The following is a 17,445-nucleotide window of genomic DNA, read 5'->3' on the forward strand; positions in this document are numbered from 1 at the left end:
CTTTTTAATGAAATACCAATGGTTATATAGGCTAATTATGTATTCTTTATAGCAACTTGTTTACCATATTCTTCATTCTTTCAAGCAGACATTTATTTCTATAAATAAATTTAGATTAATCTTTAAGGCTACTAAAGTTTTTCAGTCAAGAGCAATGCATGATTCTCTGTCTTTCTTTTGTTACTTGATTCACATTAACAATGACTCGGACAGCAACTAAATTAAGCTGCTGTCCCTTTAAAACCGAATGCACAGCTGCAATGGATGCAATGTACTGATACACGTTCTTCCAACGGTTTACGTTCACATTTAGGTTCATATAACCTCCGAACCACGCAGCAGATTCATTCTGAATGAATCTCATCCCAAATCGTCCCTCCCCAACATTTTCATCTCGTTTTTATTAGTTGACGAAAATGTCAATAGATTTACGTCATAATTTTTGTCATTCAAAAAGAGTTTTAGTTCGTTATGGTCTCGTTGTCGTCGGTGAAAAAAATGTCGTTGACGACAATTATGACGAAAATTATTCGTCAATGAAATTAACACTGCTGTGATACAGCTGTTCTGCGTTCTGATTAAAAGTTAAAGTCCCCCTGTAGTCAAATTTTATCCTTTAAAACTCATCTTTGATCATAAAAATGAAATTTCTCATGCCTTAAAATAGCTTGAATGCAACTCTACACCCTTGCCTCATTTACTATACGCGGATCTATGAATACCCAAATTAGCCCCGCCTCCACTCAGTCACACAGCAGCCAGCCATGAGCCAGCGCCTCCTGAACTGTACTGAACTGAACTGTAGTAAACGCGATACAATGGCAATGGCAAGTGGAAATATTGGTTTAATTAAGCCATATGTGTTTGAACCAGAAATAAGCTGGTATGCTCAATGTAAGCAAGGAGACTGATGGCTAACTTCGTGAGGTAACATTATCTGTTTGCGCTGGTTCGTACACGGATAATGACTGATAAAACTGTTTTTACTAGCGGACAACTACAGTGGAAACTGTAACATTCGTTAAATTTACTTAGATGATGTTGTGTCCTCAAAATGCCTTGAAGACTCAAATGCAGCCAAGTTTGTGATTCCAAATCGCGCCCGTGATCATACACGTGTGACGTGCGGATGTCAGGCGATACATCTACAGAAAAAAAAAAACTGTTACCGGATTAACCTGGCTGCCTTCTCACTAGACCCTCTGCTTTGCAGAACAGTTAATGATATGCTAAGGATAGGATCCCTTGACGCGATTGGTTATTGAGTTTTGTGACGTAGCAAAACAAAGGCTGTTTCAAACCGCGTTTCTGTGACTGCCTTTGGGAAACTAGTTTTAAGGAGAAAATACTCAGCAATGGTGTTGATAAATGGATTGGCACATGGTTTGTCTAAAAGCATATTAAAAACAACACAGACAAATAAACAACATAAAAAACTTGATTATTACATTATATTGAACATTATTTATGTACTTTACAAACTGTATTGTTTTATCAGTTAGTCACGTTAGCACTCGGCTAACGTATCCACCATTATTGTTAAGTGTTCACAGTTTAGCAGCTAAACTTTAGCTGTGGGCATTCGCTTGCATAAGTGTTTTTGTATTTTATGTCATTATTATAAGAACTGATTGGAGCACTGTATTATTGTTTTATGCAAAGGTGCTTTGTCAATGGTAGAGCTCGCAAACTTGCTCAAGGACTTCTCTCTGTGCCAATCACAACAGGCTTGGCCAGCTGACCAATCAGAGCAGAGTAGGCTTATGGAAGGGAGGGGTTTGCTCTGAACTTGCTTGGAACGAATCGTTTCGAAATCATTGACAAATGACTCTAATATTAAATGTATATTCTGAGAAAATTACAATGTTTTCTGACCTTAGATGCATTTAAACCTGTTGTAGGGGACTCCAACACAATATTAGGACACTTTAAAATACCATATGACCTGCTCTTTAAAAAAATAAATTTAAATAATGCAGGCTGATGGCTTCAACAAAAGCATACACCATCGATTAACATCCTCATAGCTCACAGCAGGTCTTTAGAAGTTTGTAAGATATTGTTAAAAATGAATTCCTTCAACTTACATTAGAGTACATGGGAAACCGTAACTAAAACTATTAAAACAACAGCAGACAAGTTATAGTAGAAATCTCAAGTCAAGTACTTAAAGTTCACCAGGAACATAAAGTTTATACTGTAACATCGCAGCAGTGTGCGACTCTGACAGATAATACTCTAACTACACTTAACATGAGGAAAGTTATGTCAGACCCGAGGTTAACTGCACTTCTCGCGCGTCCAGTTACAGTTCGGTAACCGATCGTTCCAAGTCAACGTTCCAAGTTCACGTCATGCCTCCGTCCGCCCAGAGAAACGTCAGACAAACAGAAAGTTCCAGAAATGAACGACTTCTTATAGGTTGCTAGTCCTCATACATACATACATAATACTTCGGGGTTCAAATTCATCTCTTGACATTAATGACACCTAAACACTAAATAAACAATCGAAACGTCATATGCATTAAAAGGGACAGTAACGTTACATCAAAAATTAAAATTCGGTCATCGAAGTAGATGTCAGGCAGCCTCAGATGTTAGTGACTGACAGCCTCATTCAACATTCACTTTCTTTAAATGTCCTTTTTACATAAAAAAAAAATGGTTGTCATCCTCTTTAACGTGACCTAAATCAGCAATCCAAGGGGTTAAACGATGTCAGAATGTACATATTTTATGGGGAACTGTCCCTTTAAGAGATGCATGTTAAAAAGCTGCGAAATATGTTCGTGCTGCTAAATTGGACAAAATGTCCAAGCAAGTGTCAAAAGTAGTGGCCTGCAAATATAGGAGACCCGCAGGGACAAAACGTCATTTCCTCTATACCCATGTGCGTTTTTTTCTTTCTTTTATGCATTGTAGTTACCTACTAAGGGTATCAATCAACGACTATTAATGTTTCAAATATTTAATACAACAATGCGATGATTAACTGGATGTGTGCGGGTTTAAGTGCGTCTGCATTGTGTTGTTGAGAGCAATGATGTGACGCTGCCTTCAACCTAATTCTCACCCTAAAACTGTGTCACGGCGAACAGCACATCTGTTGTAATAACACGATGCGCGGCACCCTTGATCATCGCTTAAAAAGGGCAAAGCTCACTTAAAAGGTGTTAAAAACAACACCAGGTTAATCGCAAGGCACCCCAACACTAAACGCAGCTGCCTGGCATGCTAGGCCAAAGACACCCCTTGATTTTCAAGTTATGCGGCAATCACGATCTCAGGGTCTTTATACAACCGTGAGCCTGATCAAGGCTTCTCTAAAAACCCAGCAACCTCACGAACAGATCGCCCGGCATCAGATTAAAGTGATCGCTCTTTTCGGGTACCTCTCTAACTCCTCGTCGCTGGTTAAGTCCATCTCTGGATCCGCAGACGAGTCGTAGTCAACAGTCGCCATTTTGCTGTCCAGAGGCGGAGGACGAGACGAGGCATGCGAGCCTTTCATACCGCCTTCAGCTCCGCCTTCCGCAGCCGTGCGCAATATGCCCATAGTAGGTCAACGGATACGAGAACCTACTATAACATATTAGTGTGTGTAGAAACAATTTTCAGAAATAAAAGTGCACTAAAATTTAACACAAAGCATTTTGTCTAGTTAGTTAAAATTAACGGCTCCTAGTTTTTCAAAAACTGGCCTTACGCTCTTCACATTGTTTTCAAACAATAGAGACTGCACACATATCTCTCTGGACATCAGTAGTAACTATTATAATTATGTGAAACCATTTAAAGAATGTATTTAAATAGTATGGAAGGGATTTTGATTCATGTAACTGACTCGAGTCTTTTGAAACAGTTCACTTAAAAGATTCGCTCGGTGATCGCAGGTGACGTTGCGTTTACACCAGTAGGTGGCGACAAATGACCATATTTTCTGAATGTGGCATAGTAAAGTATACTATTTATTTATTTTTTAAATTGGTTTTAAAGATTTAAAAAATACAGGCAGGGGGTACTTTAGGATAAACGGCATAAATATAATTCAAAAGATAGAAATAAACATAAGAAAAGTAAAATAAAATAATATAAATGTTTACAAATTGGCCTATTAACCTGTGATGGACTGGCCATCTTAACACATTTTACAGCTTTCTTATTCTTCAAAGATGATATTAATAGGTATTGCATTGTTGAACTTTTGCTTTAAAAGCTAAATTGTTTACACTTATATATACTAAATTTAGTGCTAGTGTTATTTTAATTTCAGTTGATGTAATAAGTGAGATATTAATCCTGTTTATGATCACAGGTGGTCAGCCGAATAAATAGATCATTCATGCATTCAGTCGATTCAGTAAAAACAGAGTCATTCACAATTGAAATGATTTATTATCCTTTATTCAAATTTCATTCAGTCAAGGAAGCGTAGGCCTATTCCTTGAGAAGGTGAAACCAATGGTTCTTCACAACCTCTGCAAGTATGACTTTGTATGTAGGCTACGCTACGTCATAATGTGTTATTGATAACAAATCAGATATCTGAAACAATAGAAGACATTTTTAGTGATATTTATAATGTATTATTTTTCTTCCTATTTAGGCTGCTTTTTAAAAATTTGTTTAGTGTAGTTAGGCTAATTGTTTTAAATAATATCAGCCTATTTTTGGCCTATGTATTTATCTTTTTTTACTATATTCATTAATTTGTTTATTTTGCTTATATAGGCCTATGTGTTTTTCCTTGTGTTTTCTTTGAAGTTTTGTATCAAATGCCCTTAACCCCTTAACTGTCACCGTCCCACCTGTGGGACGCTTGGCGCTCTTTTTTGTTGTTCTTTTTCTCTATCAAATCTTTTAGTAATCATCATAAATTATATATCATTTGAAAGCTAAGAAGCCCAAGATTCATCCTGTGAAAACCATTTTGAAATTGGACATTGCGTTACCATGGAAACGGTACTTTAAAATCTTTTGGCGGTCTCCTCCCCCTTAGTGGGCGGTGTCAAGTGTCATATTACAAAATGCATTACGGGCTTTTAGAATCAAACCTTTTTATAATCTTGACAAAAAACATATCATTGGAAAGGTCTGAGTCTTAGGATTCCATATTTGGTGGTTTTTGAGTCAAATCTTCTATTTTGAGATAGAAGTAATATTGACAGAGGAATCTAGACATTTGTGACAGAAAAATGCATAAAAAAAAATTAAATGGAGTTTGGATGGCACCCGGTGGCTGTTTGTGGTATAACGCCCTAAATAAAATCTCACGGGAACCTCAGTTTTTTTCATATCAACTTCAAATTTGGAATATAACTTATTTAGACATAAGGCTTTAATTTTATACCATTTTAGAGTAAAACCTGTTATGTAAAATATTTATTATATATAAAACAAAATAAGTACAGTGCATTTTCTTTACAGTAGATTTAAACTTCTATAACTTTTTGATACTTTTGCAATAATCTGCTGATTTTCTTCTTTAAAAAGAGACCAACCTTATGTCTGTATTCCAAAGTGTTCATAAATTACAACAATTTAAGTTTGGATAGTGCACTTTCATGCTTTCATGACCGTTAAGGGGTTTAAATATTCTCATGAACATTTTGGTCAATGCATCACCAATCTTGACACCGAAGAGAAATATCATGTACTGGACTGAATGAGTAGCGCATCATTTTGACATATTCACCTTAGTTAATTTGGCTTATTAGTTCATTTTTATTGGTTATTAGAAATATGAAACGTGGTTAGACCGCACTGAGCATGTTCGGCATGTTGCTGTCCTCCGAACAGAAGAGGGCGCCCTGCAGCTCAACGGAACTGGTGTCAAATTTCGTCGAAGGCTGAAATCTGACATAAACAGGAAGAGAGTACGGTGAGTTAAGTCTTTCCTTAAACGTTAACTTTGGTCGTCTTCTTTATGCATTTTAATATTGATCAAAGATGAATACAATTTAGTATTCAATTATACAGTAATCTGATTATGTAAAGGCGCAGCAGGTTTATCCAAACCAGTGTGTGCGGCGCTCTTGTGACCGTTGCATAAAACATTATGACAACACGTCAGTTATTCTCACTATTCTCTTGTTGTGACAGAGTTCTACTACTTCTCTAGTTTATTTCTGTACTTTAATGAGGACTGAGCGCTTGTAAGAGATCATGGGCAAGAGCTGCAAGGTGGTGGTGTGTGGTCAGGCATCAGTGGGGAAAACTGCTGTTCTGGAGCAGCTGCTCTACGCCAACCATGTTGTAGGTGAGTGTTGTGACAGCAGGCATTTCTCAAACCCAAATAAATAACTGAAGAGTAGATTCACATAGTACCCGTTTGGCAGGTTCAGAGACCATGGAGACACTGGAGGACATTTACATCGGGTCTGTGGAAACGGACCGCGGCACCCGAGAACAGGTGCGGTTTTACGACACGCGCGGGCTGCGTGATGGTCAGGAGTTTCCGCGGCACTACTTCACTTTCGCCGACGGCTTCGTGCTCGTCTACAGCATCGACAGCAAAGAGTCCTTCAAACGCGTAGAGGCTCTGAAGAAAGAGATCGACCGCTGCCGTGATAAAAAAGAGGTCTGTGTGCTTGTTATGCACCCGTTCAAAAGTTTGAGGGTCCATATGATTAGATTTTTTAATTAATACTTTTATTCATCAAGGACGAATTGATCAAAAGTGACAGTAAAGACACGTATGTTGTTGAAATAGCTTTCTATTTCAAATAAATGCTGTTCATTTGAAATGTACAGATATTCATTAAAGAATCCTGAAAAATGTATGACACTTTCTACCCAGCTAACGGGCAACGTTCTGACAAGATTCTCTCAGTTATGAACAAATGTTCTTCCAGTAACATTAATAGAATGATTGCACAAAACATTATTTATACATAGTTCGTGGATAAAAGTCGGCTTATCTGATTTTTGTAAATGTTGCTATTCGTTACAGACCATTTAGAGGTAATTTAAAAATACAATTTCCATCATGTTTGCAAAGTGATAAAATATAAAGTTCCCTTAACATTAGCAAAACGTTCTTTGAACATTTTTTTTGTTAGCTGGGTACAAAAATATAAAGCAGAACAAATGTTTCTTGAGCAGCAAATCATCATATTAGAATGATTTCTGAAGATCATGTGACACTGAAGACTGGAGTAATGATGCTGAAAATTCAGCTTGGCCATCACAGGAATAAATTACGTTTTAGAATATATTCAAATAAAAAAACTGTTGTTTTTGCTAATATTTCATAATATTACAGTTTTACTGTGTGTGTGTATATATATATATATATTTTTTTTTTTAATCAAATAATCATAGCCTTGGTGAGCATAAGAGTTCTTGTAAAACAATAAAAAAATCTTGCCACCCCAAATTTTTTAACTATAGTGTCAAATCACGAGGAATCAAATTTTAATTGATATTTTGATATAAAACTTGACAAAAAAAAAAAACTACTAACATTATAATCATGAAAAAAATTTAAAGAATATTTCTCTTTCTGTCTCACAGGTGACTATTGTTGTTGTGGGTAATAAGTTGGACCTGCAGGATCAGAGGAGGGTGGACAGCGAGGCGGCTCAACAGTGGGCACGGCAGGAGAAGGTCAGGCTGTGGGAGGTCACTGTGACCGACAGACGAACGCTCATCGAGCCCTTTGTCCATCTGGCCAGCAAAATGACCCAACCTCAGAGCAAATCCACCTTCCCACTCAGCCGCAACAAGAACAAGGGCAGCGGCTCCCTGGACAGCTAGAGATCGAGAAGATGGCAACAGAGCTGACAGAGTAACATAAAGATAAGATATGTTAGATGGGAGATGTAAGGCAAATCTCTAAATAGTGACATTTTTATATCGTTCAAAACATTTGAACTTGGAGTGCCATTATAAGTTTAGCACACTGTATGAAGTTACTGCATTAATGAAGTTTTATATTCATAAACATACAGGATAGAATCCATATGTTGCTGTGATATATGTGATATATTTATCTCATGCTTATCTTGAAGCAATTGACTGACAAAACAAAATACTGTTTTTACACTGATTGATATATATATATATATATATATATATACCTCTACGTTGCAAAAAGTTGTTACATCTTATGTGAAATCAGCTAGGATGATTCGAGTTGTTCAATTCAGGCGTATTTAATGACGTTTGTGCCATGATGACTGCTCTTTTCTATGACATGAACTTGACAGAAGAATGTCTTAATTAAGTGGACTGCAATGGATGTTTTACTTATTTTCAGGTGTTCATATTTTGCACCAGACACATTCCTATAAATTTACTGATTTATTCCATAAAAACACCTTAGCAAGTGAAATTGTACACGTGTTTGTTTGATTGTGAGTGAGAGTTCACTACTGTGCTTTTTAACCTGACGACACTGCATTTTGTGAGTAGTCATTCATATTGTATAATGTTTGCTTTCAGTTGTGAGCATATACAATATATTTCTGTTCTTTTTACAGGGAAAATGTATGACTTGTGAATATTTTACTTCTTTTTAGCTGAGATTGCTTTTAAATACATTTTGACATGCTTAAAAGCATCATAAAGCATTTTTGTCTGAAAACAAAGACTGTATGAGCATCTTAATAAAGCTGCTTGACTGCTATTGTTTAACACTCAATAATCTTTTCTAATCTAAAGCTAAATTAGAGCTTCACACAATGGTCAGAAATAATGGTAATGTTCAATAAAGACTTAATTTTAAGCACATGATCTGTACACAGTTCAAAGCTTGTCTGCTTAACAGCACAGCAGCCATCTTCCGACTGAATGAGCCCGAGTCTGACATATCTGCAGTCTCTCTCAATCTCTCTTCAGGGGGAGTAAATGGGAGAATTGGTTTTATTTGCCCTTTATCTATCTTTGTACGGAGTGGATATTTCATTTCGTTCATGGCTAGATCTGCAGTGACCTTATAATAGAGGGCTCTCCACTTCTGCCAGGGAGAGAGTGTGTCTCTGTGTGTAATGAATGTCTGTCTGGTTAATGCTTGCTTTAAGCTACCCTTCATTTCATGAGGCTTGCATCAGTGTGCACCAATAGTGTTTACAGATCACAGATCAAATGCTTCACATTATGCAAATTTACTTTTTACCCACTGTTACACAATACACGACACACATTGCAAACATATAGTATCAAGAATGTCACTCTCTATTAGGGTCTGGGAACTTCATAAGTTGCATGCTTTCATGCAGTGAGCTGAAGAATGGGCTGACACCCCATAAACCCAGCAAAAAGAAGCCTACATGCAAGATGCGAAGGGGGAGGGGGTTGGTACAATATACAAATATTTATTGATTTTCAATAATGGCATACTAATATACTTTTGAGTGAATTGGTGTATTTTGTAAATCACAGCATGATGCAAAAAACGCACAGTCCCAGTTAACAAAATAGAGAACTTTAGCTAACATTTCTATTAAGTTATGAAACATTAGACCTACTTGTTTTTTCTTGGTTATGCAAATGTTAAGGGGACATTCGATTTGAGTATTTTGCAAACTTTTAAATGTTTCCTGAACATTCTTAATCAAATAGGAACATTTAAAATAATTAAAAATAACGTTTTTGTTCTAACGATTTGAGAACGTTATTAAAGACCAGATAACTTTGCCGAAGTTCTCAAAACGTTCACTGGTGCACCTGAACACGATCGCTAAGTAGAAGGCATTTTGTAGCTCGATAATATCTAATTAAGTGGTAAAACACTTTGGTGGTGACAAATTAATTTAATTACTAGAAGGCGAACATTTTCATTTTTATTAGTAGTAATTGCTTTTATATATATATATATATATATGTGTGTGTGTGTGTGTGTGTGTGTGTGTGTGTGTGTGTTTACATGTTTTTACACGTCTGTAAAAATCTGAATCTCAGAGTCCATGCCGATTTGTAACTAATAACAATGGACATATACTATCACTACCAAAATTTTCTAAATTAAAATGTTTAATGAATGTAAAGGTTAAAACGACACCAGTTTGTAAAACCTGTGAAAATCTGTCAGTCTCCTTTCATATTCTTGCCGTTCTCGTCGTAAACACAAGGTGGCGCACACTTGTTGAGGTGAACGATTGGAATGAAAAAAAATGTGCTTGTGTGTATCATCGTGGATACCAGACAGTTGATAAACTTTTTTGGCTGGTTGTGCCGGGTTTACATCGAACTGGGAAGTTTCGACACGTTTGTCATTATAAAGCAAGACGCCACGACAAGCTGTCATCCTCTGGTCAATAACCACGAGTCCCATAAGCCCCCAAGAGAACAGCCGGAGCACTGGGGTGGAAGTCTAATCGATTTATTTCTCTCTCTCTCTCCTTTATTTCGTTTTCACGCATTCATCCATACCCTGTACAGAGAAAGAGCAAATGAGTCAGAAAACCAAGACGCAAAATCCTATGAAAATACGTTTTCCTTTGTGTCAGCAGACAGTTCAGATCAGTCACAGACAGAAATGTATTGAGCACAAAGAACAAATAACATATATGTCTGTCGTTATTTAAATTACTTAATACTGGCCATGTCCCTTTTAAGCGTTATTGAAATCTTCATCTTCCAGAAACACTGGACACAATTCACATATTTGTCAGTTTACACGCACACATGCACATTTTCACATGAGGCTTCATGATTTTTAAACATTCACGGGAGAAACTGATTTTTTTGTGCTTTCTGATCATATGAGAGTTTCACTCTCATAGGTTGTATGTGCAGTCTATTGGATTATTGAAAAAAAAAATCTTAAATTTGGCATTTAGGAATTTATATTTTGGCACAAGGCAGGCAAACTACAGCAGGAAGTAAAAGGGAGTGTGAATCGAAGTCATATTAGCCCAGAACCAACATGGAAAAAATTAGAAATGCCATCCACTGTCTGGTCACTGCTGGCAATGTACATTTTCATGACTGCCCTGTGACAAACAGATTCCATCGGTGTAAAATAAAGGGAGAGAAATGCCATATTAAGCTAATTTCCTCCATATTGGCGATAGGAACACTGTGCACACTATTGAGCACTCACAACATTAAGAGAACGAGGGAAGAAACATGTACACAAAAGGTAGAGAGAGAAAGAAACAGAGCAATTTTTCGTTTTCTTAAAAAGGTTCCAGTTTCCGTCATTATTGCTTAAAGATTGAATTTAACTAAAAAAGCAACATAAAATCCCAACAAACAACCTTAAAGATATTTTGAAACTGTTACTTTTGGACAACATGTGAAATCAGCCACCTACCAGAGACCGTCACAGTCATATGTATCATAACCAGCCATATCTGCTGTATGGACCTCATGAGGACAACACAACTAGGAATGGTGTGGTTACGTCTTCTTGTGCCTCAAGAAAGCATGAAGGTATCCCACTGATGGACCAGTGTTATTTCTCATTCACCATTTGTCCTTTCTTGGAACTTATGGGGAAGAGTTTGACATTTGGGAGTTATCAAAACACACACGCACACAAAAATAAGAGATTTGATTCATGTCCAAGCAAAGTCCTTGTTCTAAAGTGTCCTCAGAAAAAAATGCAGAATTTGTCCATGTTGTGCCTCTTGAAGTGTCAATATGGCTGTTGTTAGTTAGCTCTGTTCAAGGCCCCAGGCTTCATTCCCTCAAGGGCAAACCGTCCTCTGAAAATCAAGAGCCCTGAGTGGGCTTGAGACTCACCCATGACTCCTGGCTCTGCGGCCTTGTCTAGGTGTCCAAGTCTCAGCCCGTTTTTAGCAATATTTCTTATATTCCATCGCCTTCGTTCTCTCACAAGCGCTTTGATTTACAATTTGATGTAAAAACTACATAATCTTATCTACTTCACATTAGATTATCTCCTTATTTCAGTATGCATGTCTCTGCAGAAATTGTGACAAAAAGTAATAACTTCAAGTAGAGCTCATTCTTATTATCACATTAATTACAATAACCAGATAAAGAATCTACATTACACATCTCATAAAATTCTACATATTTACTCTAATTGTATATATTGTAAATGTTAATGATTCACTTTTAAAAGCTGTATTCATAAAATATTTACAAAAAGCTCTGTATGCTAGGGCGCGTTTAAAAAAAAATCTGATGAAAAAATGGTTCCAATCAAAAAACATAGACTCAACAGTAATGTCTAATTCAATTCTACATGTCTGAAGACAGAAGATCAGTCTTAGTCCATCTAAAACCATCTGGGGCAAAGCGACGTGACTTTGTTCAGACTGACAGGAACATTTGTATATACTTGTAGCAGGAGAGTTTAATATATCTGAAATTTAACACGTTGCTATTCAAGTGTAAAATTAAAAAATACACCTACATCCTCCTTTCAACAGTACTGATGTATTTTCAGTCACCGCCATTATGGTCATTATGTTTTGGCAATGGCTCCTCTGTGCAAATAAATCAATGATGCTTCCAGAATCTAAAATGTTATTCTGAATAAGATCAAGAGTAATGAACTCATGACAGGTTTTGGATTAAACACACACACACACACACACACACACACACACACACGCGCGCGCAAATAACATGGTGAGGTTTTAGATCTTAATCAAGATAGGATGCGGACAGATTTTTGACAGGCACACTGACCTTTGTGAGGCCGTAATGAGGAAATACTGAGAGCAAAATATGCGGAGATAAAAGGCCACGTCAAACTGTGACTGAACCGCAATCATCTCATCTGAGGTTGTGTGTGTGTGTGCATCTGCAATCTCAAATCATCTAATCTATGCATCAACACTGAGAAAATTACGACACTGATTGGGAGCGAGTGTGTGTGTGTGTGTGTGATGCCTTGCTACCAAATTGTCACCTTCGTATATTAGACTGGCACTCTGTGTTATTCTGTGATTACCCATGACAGAAAGCCTTTGCATCTGTAAACTGACAGACGAGTGTGTGTGTGTGTGTGTGTGTGTTGCCTTGCTACCAAATTGTCACGTTCGTATATTAGACTGGTACTCTGTGTTATTCTGTGATTACCCATGACAGAAAGCCTTAGCATCTGTAAACTGACAGACCAATGAGCTTTGTGTTTATAACAAAAGCCGGTCAGATGAGGTTACTCAAAATGTGTGCGAATACACAGACCAACGGCAATATATCCATGTGGAACGACAAGAAAACAGACTAATAACAATTTAAAATACTTAAAAAAAAGCATCAAGTAAAGGGATGTTTGCATTTCCTCACTAAACAAACAGCTAACGCAGTTATAGGTCTCTAAAATTGGCTTTCCTCTAATAAATTATAGAATAATAACCTGATTAATATCTGTATAATGATAAATATCTCATAAAGCAAAACTAAATATCCTTCTTATAGCTCTTTCACTCCTTTATCAGTCTTGTCCTGTCATTAAAGCGTTCATCTGCATAGTGGGCTGGTGTTATCAATGAGGCCCCTCCCATATTCCCATATATGGTCTTGCTCTCTCTCTCACACACTCTCTCTCCCTTTGCTGCATAGTTCAAGAGTGACTCTCTCAGAGTCACAGTTTTTGAGGAGGACAGGGAACACTATGGGAGTGTGTGTTTGTGTTTATATACTTAAGTGTATACAGCTCGGAGAGCGGGAGCACGGACGAAGTTTGCACAGAGACCGTCAGTACTGAGAACGGATCGTAAGACTAAATCACGTGAATGTACGCCCTTGTTGTAAGAGCGTGTTTGCTTTGTTTCGAGGTGATCAATAAGGGGAAAATATGATGGGAGTGTGTGTTGCTCTCAGAGGTCCGGGCGCTGGCCTAAAGAGGGCAGGGCCGAGGATGGGCGTCTGAATGAAAGTAGTGCCCGGCGGGTGTCGCAGTGTGAGTGGATTGGCTGTGACTGTGCAGAGGGTGGGCGGAGTTATGGGGGTGGGAAGGAAGCTGGCGGCCAAATTTTTAGTCAATTGCTTCTGTAGAATCAGTTTAGTCTGAGAGAGAGAGAGAGAGGGAGAGAGAGAGAGAGAGAGAGAAAGAGAGAGAATTAATCATTATGCCAAAAATTAAGATATCACAAAGATATTTTTGACAATTTGGTGGTGAAACAATTTCCACTCAGAAATTGCTAGTAAAACCTGAAATATGTTCTTGTAAAAAAAAATAATAATAATAATAATAATTGAATAATCTATATTTCAAACTTCAGTAATTTTTTTTTTGTACAATGTAGCTCAGTGATTCTCAGCCTTTTTGACTATAAGGCCACCTGTTATACAAGATCCCTCCATATAGGCTAAAATATTTTCTGTATTTCTTCTGTAACTATAACAAAACTATTTCTATTAACAGAAACTGTATATTAAATCTAATTAATTGAGTTTTAAATTCCCCTTTTCTTTAATTTTGAAATATATAGTCATGCCATTGGTTAATCTAATGTGGTGATATGGTGCATAAATTATACACTACACCTTTAAGAGGCTGTTAATGAGGTTTAAGTTCTGTCACTCACCTGTGTGGACAGAGTGGACAGATTGCATTGGTTGATAACTTTCTTCATTACAGACAGTGCGCCTCCCGCATAACCGTTCCATCTGACACCCTGCTGGAACAGATCAGGAGAGCTGCTATAGTCGTGTGTGTGTAGCAGACATAAAAAATGTCTTAATTACGCAAAATTACTCCTTGTATCATGATGAGCCTGTTTGCTAGCATCCTACCCTGAGTAACTTCCTCTCCCTTTTTCCTTTCATGCTGAGAAGAGGTTTGCTTTATTATATTGTCCTCTCAATCATCATCAGTCCCATTGTTTAAAATGAACTCTGGGTTTTAATATGCATTTGTACTACATCAGCATGATACAATCCATATTAGATTTTTTAAAAACTCAGTACTCTGTATTGATCAGCTGAATATGACTATTACATTTACACACATATATTTGGCAGGTTCTTCTATCCAAAGGGACATTTCAGCAGTTCATGAATTCTATGGGAATTGAACTCATGACTTTGACGTTGCTAGCGCCATGCTATCCTACTGTTTGAGCTACAGGAACACTCGACTATTAGCATGTAAATCACAGTGAGTGTAACCATGCTCACCGAGGCTGCTGAGGTAGGCTGACTCTTGGCATGAGGGTTGAACTTGGGCTTCGGGGGCTTCCCAGCCAGTCTATCCTTATGCCTTCGGCTGTTCATGTGCTAAACAAATACAGAAATAAAGGTGTATTTTTAATGGTGCATTTTCAAGCCTGACATGAGATACTTGGTCAAGATAAAATAAGAGCAGTTTTTCCTTTTTCCTAAAAATCTTTAACTTTTTAATACCTTTCACCTCTTTCCCTCCCCTCTTTCTTTTTCAACAGCCTTCATCTTGTTTACTTTACACTTCAGAAACAGCTTAAGGGAAGCATGAAATACCATTAAATGTCATGTTCCTCAGGCCTGTGCAGACACCAGGCCAACACACATGGGACTCTCTTTAGGCGTAATGGTTTTTATACTGTTCAAACCGTATTTTCTATTGCCCTACACCTACCCTACCCCTAAACTACAGGGACACTGAAAATGTCCTCATAAATCACCTTCTCGTTGTAATACCTATGTCATACCCATGTTATACAAATTTGTGTCCTCATAAACCACATAAACATGCACACACACACACACACACACACACACACACACTCATTCATGAAACAGAAACAGAAAAAAGTGTAAAGTTTATAAAAGCATTTTATGTAAATTGCTGCACTCAATTAAATGCAACAATTTACATAAGAATGGTCATGAATGATGAGAAATTCACTGTGGTCATGATCCATGAACAAAGTTGATGTGTAAATAAATTGAATGCCAGGAGATTTTCAGCATAGCTCCAATGTCAGCATGACAAATTTGTTGAGTCACATTAACAAGTAACCAGCACAGACGGGGGTATCAACAATTCACCTTCACCCAGTCAATATGCACTGGAAACACACATTAGATATGGTCAAATGACTCATCTCGGACTGATTAGCATGTTCCTGGTACATCGAAAACTCAACCCAGAAATCCAAATGTAAATGTTTACTCCGTTTGAGTAACTCGCAGAGCAAGAGTTTATACATTTTTACATTTCATTTGTTTATGTGGGAAAACATGCTTTTCCCAACACAACTATACCAGGTAACAAACTTGGCCAAGAAGTAGATGTTTCCTCTGAGAAACAGTTAGACAAACTGCCAATGCCAACAAAATAAACTATGTGTCTGTCAATGGTGTAGCTCAGGGCTGTCCAAACTCGGTCCTGGAGGGCTGGTGTCCTGCAGAGTTTAGCTCCAACTTGCCTCAACACACCTGACTGGAAGTTTCTATGCCTAGTAAAGAGCTTGATTAGCTGGTTCAGGTGTGTTTAATTAGGGTTGGAGCTAAACTCTGCAGGACACCAGCCCTCCAGGACCGAGTTTGGACAGCCCTGGTGTAGCTGATTTCCAGCAGCTGTTTTGTCAGTGGATTGTCAATTTCTAGAAGGTCATTCCTGACAGGATAAAATAACAAGCCTGCAATGTAGCTACCTGCTACTAAAAACACAGCTAGTTAGGCTAGGTTACGTATACAGAGAGAACACCGGAAATGTGAACAAGGCTGGATTTTAATTTTAGCCTAAAATGGCATATTAGGACCCAAAGATGGGCTCTGAACGTCAAATAATGTTACTTAAAACATATTTTTTCGATATTCCAGTGTATCACATGCATGTGTGCAAAATTGTTTTATGGTTACCTGGCTGAGTTGAGTCTCAGAGTTAACATGGATCTCGCAAACGTCACAGCTGAAGCTCTTGCTGGCCACGCCCACACTCCCCTTACTGGCCAATCGCTTGCTTTTACATGAGGGGCGGGACGACAGTGTCTTCCCTCGTCGTCGTGGCAACACACTCTGTCCTTCCATCATTAGTTTATGTTTGGTGCCTGTGACGTTCGAAAAGGTAAGGAATTCACATGACGAAGGTTACTTATTTATGCAGAAATAAACTACATTTATAAGGGTGAATTTATGGAATTATCTTGAAAACGAAAATGTGTAAAACATCTACTACATTTATGTAAATGTTAAAAACAAAGGTGTTCCTCATGCCTTTGTGTGATGGAATTGAATAAGGGGGGGGAGGGGGAACAAAGGTGTTAAATAAGTATGCAATAATGGTCTAAAATTGTGTCTATTGTTACAATATTATTTATTAAAACAAATTTTCTCAGATTATATTGAAATTATTGTTTATTATGGAGTTGATGAAATATTAATGCTGTAAATTGAAAAGGGTTTGTTAGATTATTCTCAGATTATTCACATTCATTTATGGGGTTGATTCATGAGTTTACAAACCAAAATAAATACAAATACACTACCATTCAAAAGTTTACGGTCAGTAAGAATTTAATGTTTTTGAAAGAAGCCTCTTATGCATTTATTTGATCAAAAATAATATTAAAACTGTAATATTCTGAAATAT

General features: G+C 37.4%; 3 protein-coding genes across 5 annotated transcripts in view; 1 reads left to right on the forward strand and 2 right to left on the reverse strand.

Moving 5' to 3' along the window:
• The window catches only part of LOC107687006 (dnaJ homolog subfamily C member 7-like), a 27,632-nt gene extending 24,074 nt beyond the window's left edge, over nucleotides 1-3,558 (reverse strand). Inside the window, exon 1 of one of the 2 annotated variants that reach the window (XM_016484144.1) lies at nucleotides 3,395-3,558. In XM_016484144.1, coding sequence (XP_016339630.1) covers nucleotides 3,395-3,558 — 164 coding nt within the window. The remainder of the gene's footprint in view (nucleotides 1-3,394) is intronic. The other variant, XM_016484145.1, reaches the window with a different exon arrangement.
• A 2,237-nt stretch (nucleotides 3,559-5,795) lies between these two features.
• nkiras2 (NFKB inhibitor interacting Ras-like 2) lies at nucleotides 5,796-8,614 on the forward strand. Of its 2 annotated transcripts, none has more exons than XM_016484161.1 (4): nucleotides 5,796-5,883; nucleotides 6,124-6,261; nucleotides 6,341-6,582; nucleotides 7,518-8,614. In XM_016484161.1, exons 2-4 carry the CDS (start codon nucleotides 6,168-6,170, stop codon nucleotides 7,758-7,760), a joined length of 579 nt encoding a protein of 192 aa, XP_016339647.1. In that variant the 5' UTR covers nucleotides 5,796-5,883; nucleotides 6,124-6,167; the 3' UTR covers nucleotides 7,761-8,614. The 2 variants fall into 2 exon arrangements, with proteins under 2 accessions (XP_016339647.1, XP_016339646.1); XM_016484160.1 differs by having other exon boundaries at nucleotides 5,805-5,883; nucleotides 6,105-6,261.
• A 4,305-nt stretch (nucleotides 8,615-12,919) lies between these two features.
• LOC107687007 (zinc finger protein 385D-like) overlaps nucleotides 12,920-17,445 on the reverse strand; it is an 88,790-nt gene continuing 84,264 nt past the window's right edge. The window contains exons 7-10 of the mRNA XM_016484146.1: nucleotides 16,716-16,903; nucleotides 15,051-15,149; nucleotides 14,459-14,551; nucleotides 12,920-13,937 (exon numbers count right to left, since the gene is read on the reverse strand). Of these exons, the coding sequence (XP_016339632.1) occupies nucleotides 13,710-13,937; nucleotides 14,459-14,551; nucleotides 15,051-15,149; nucleotides 16,716-16,903 (608 nt within the window). The 3' untranslated portion in view covers nucleotides 12,920-13,709. The remainder of the gene's footprint in view (nucleotides 13,938-14,458; nucleotides 14,552-15,050; nucleotides 15,150-16,715; nucleotides 16,904-17,445) is intronic.

The sequence above is a fragment of the Sinocyclocheilus anshuiensis genome, unplaced genomic scaffold, assembly GCF_001515605.1.
Source record: "Sinocyclocheilus anshuiensis isolate Anshui unplaced genomic scaffold, SAMN03320099.WGS_v1.1 scaffold1287, whole genome shotgun sequence".
NCBI classification, from domain to species: Eukaryota; Metazoa; Chordata; class Actinopteri; order Cypriniformes; family Cyprinidae; genus Sinocyclocheilus; species Sinocyclocheilus anshuiensis.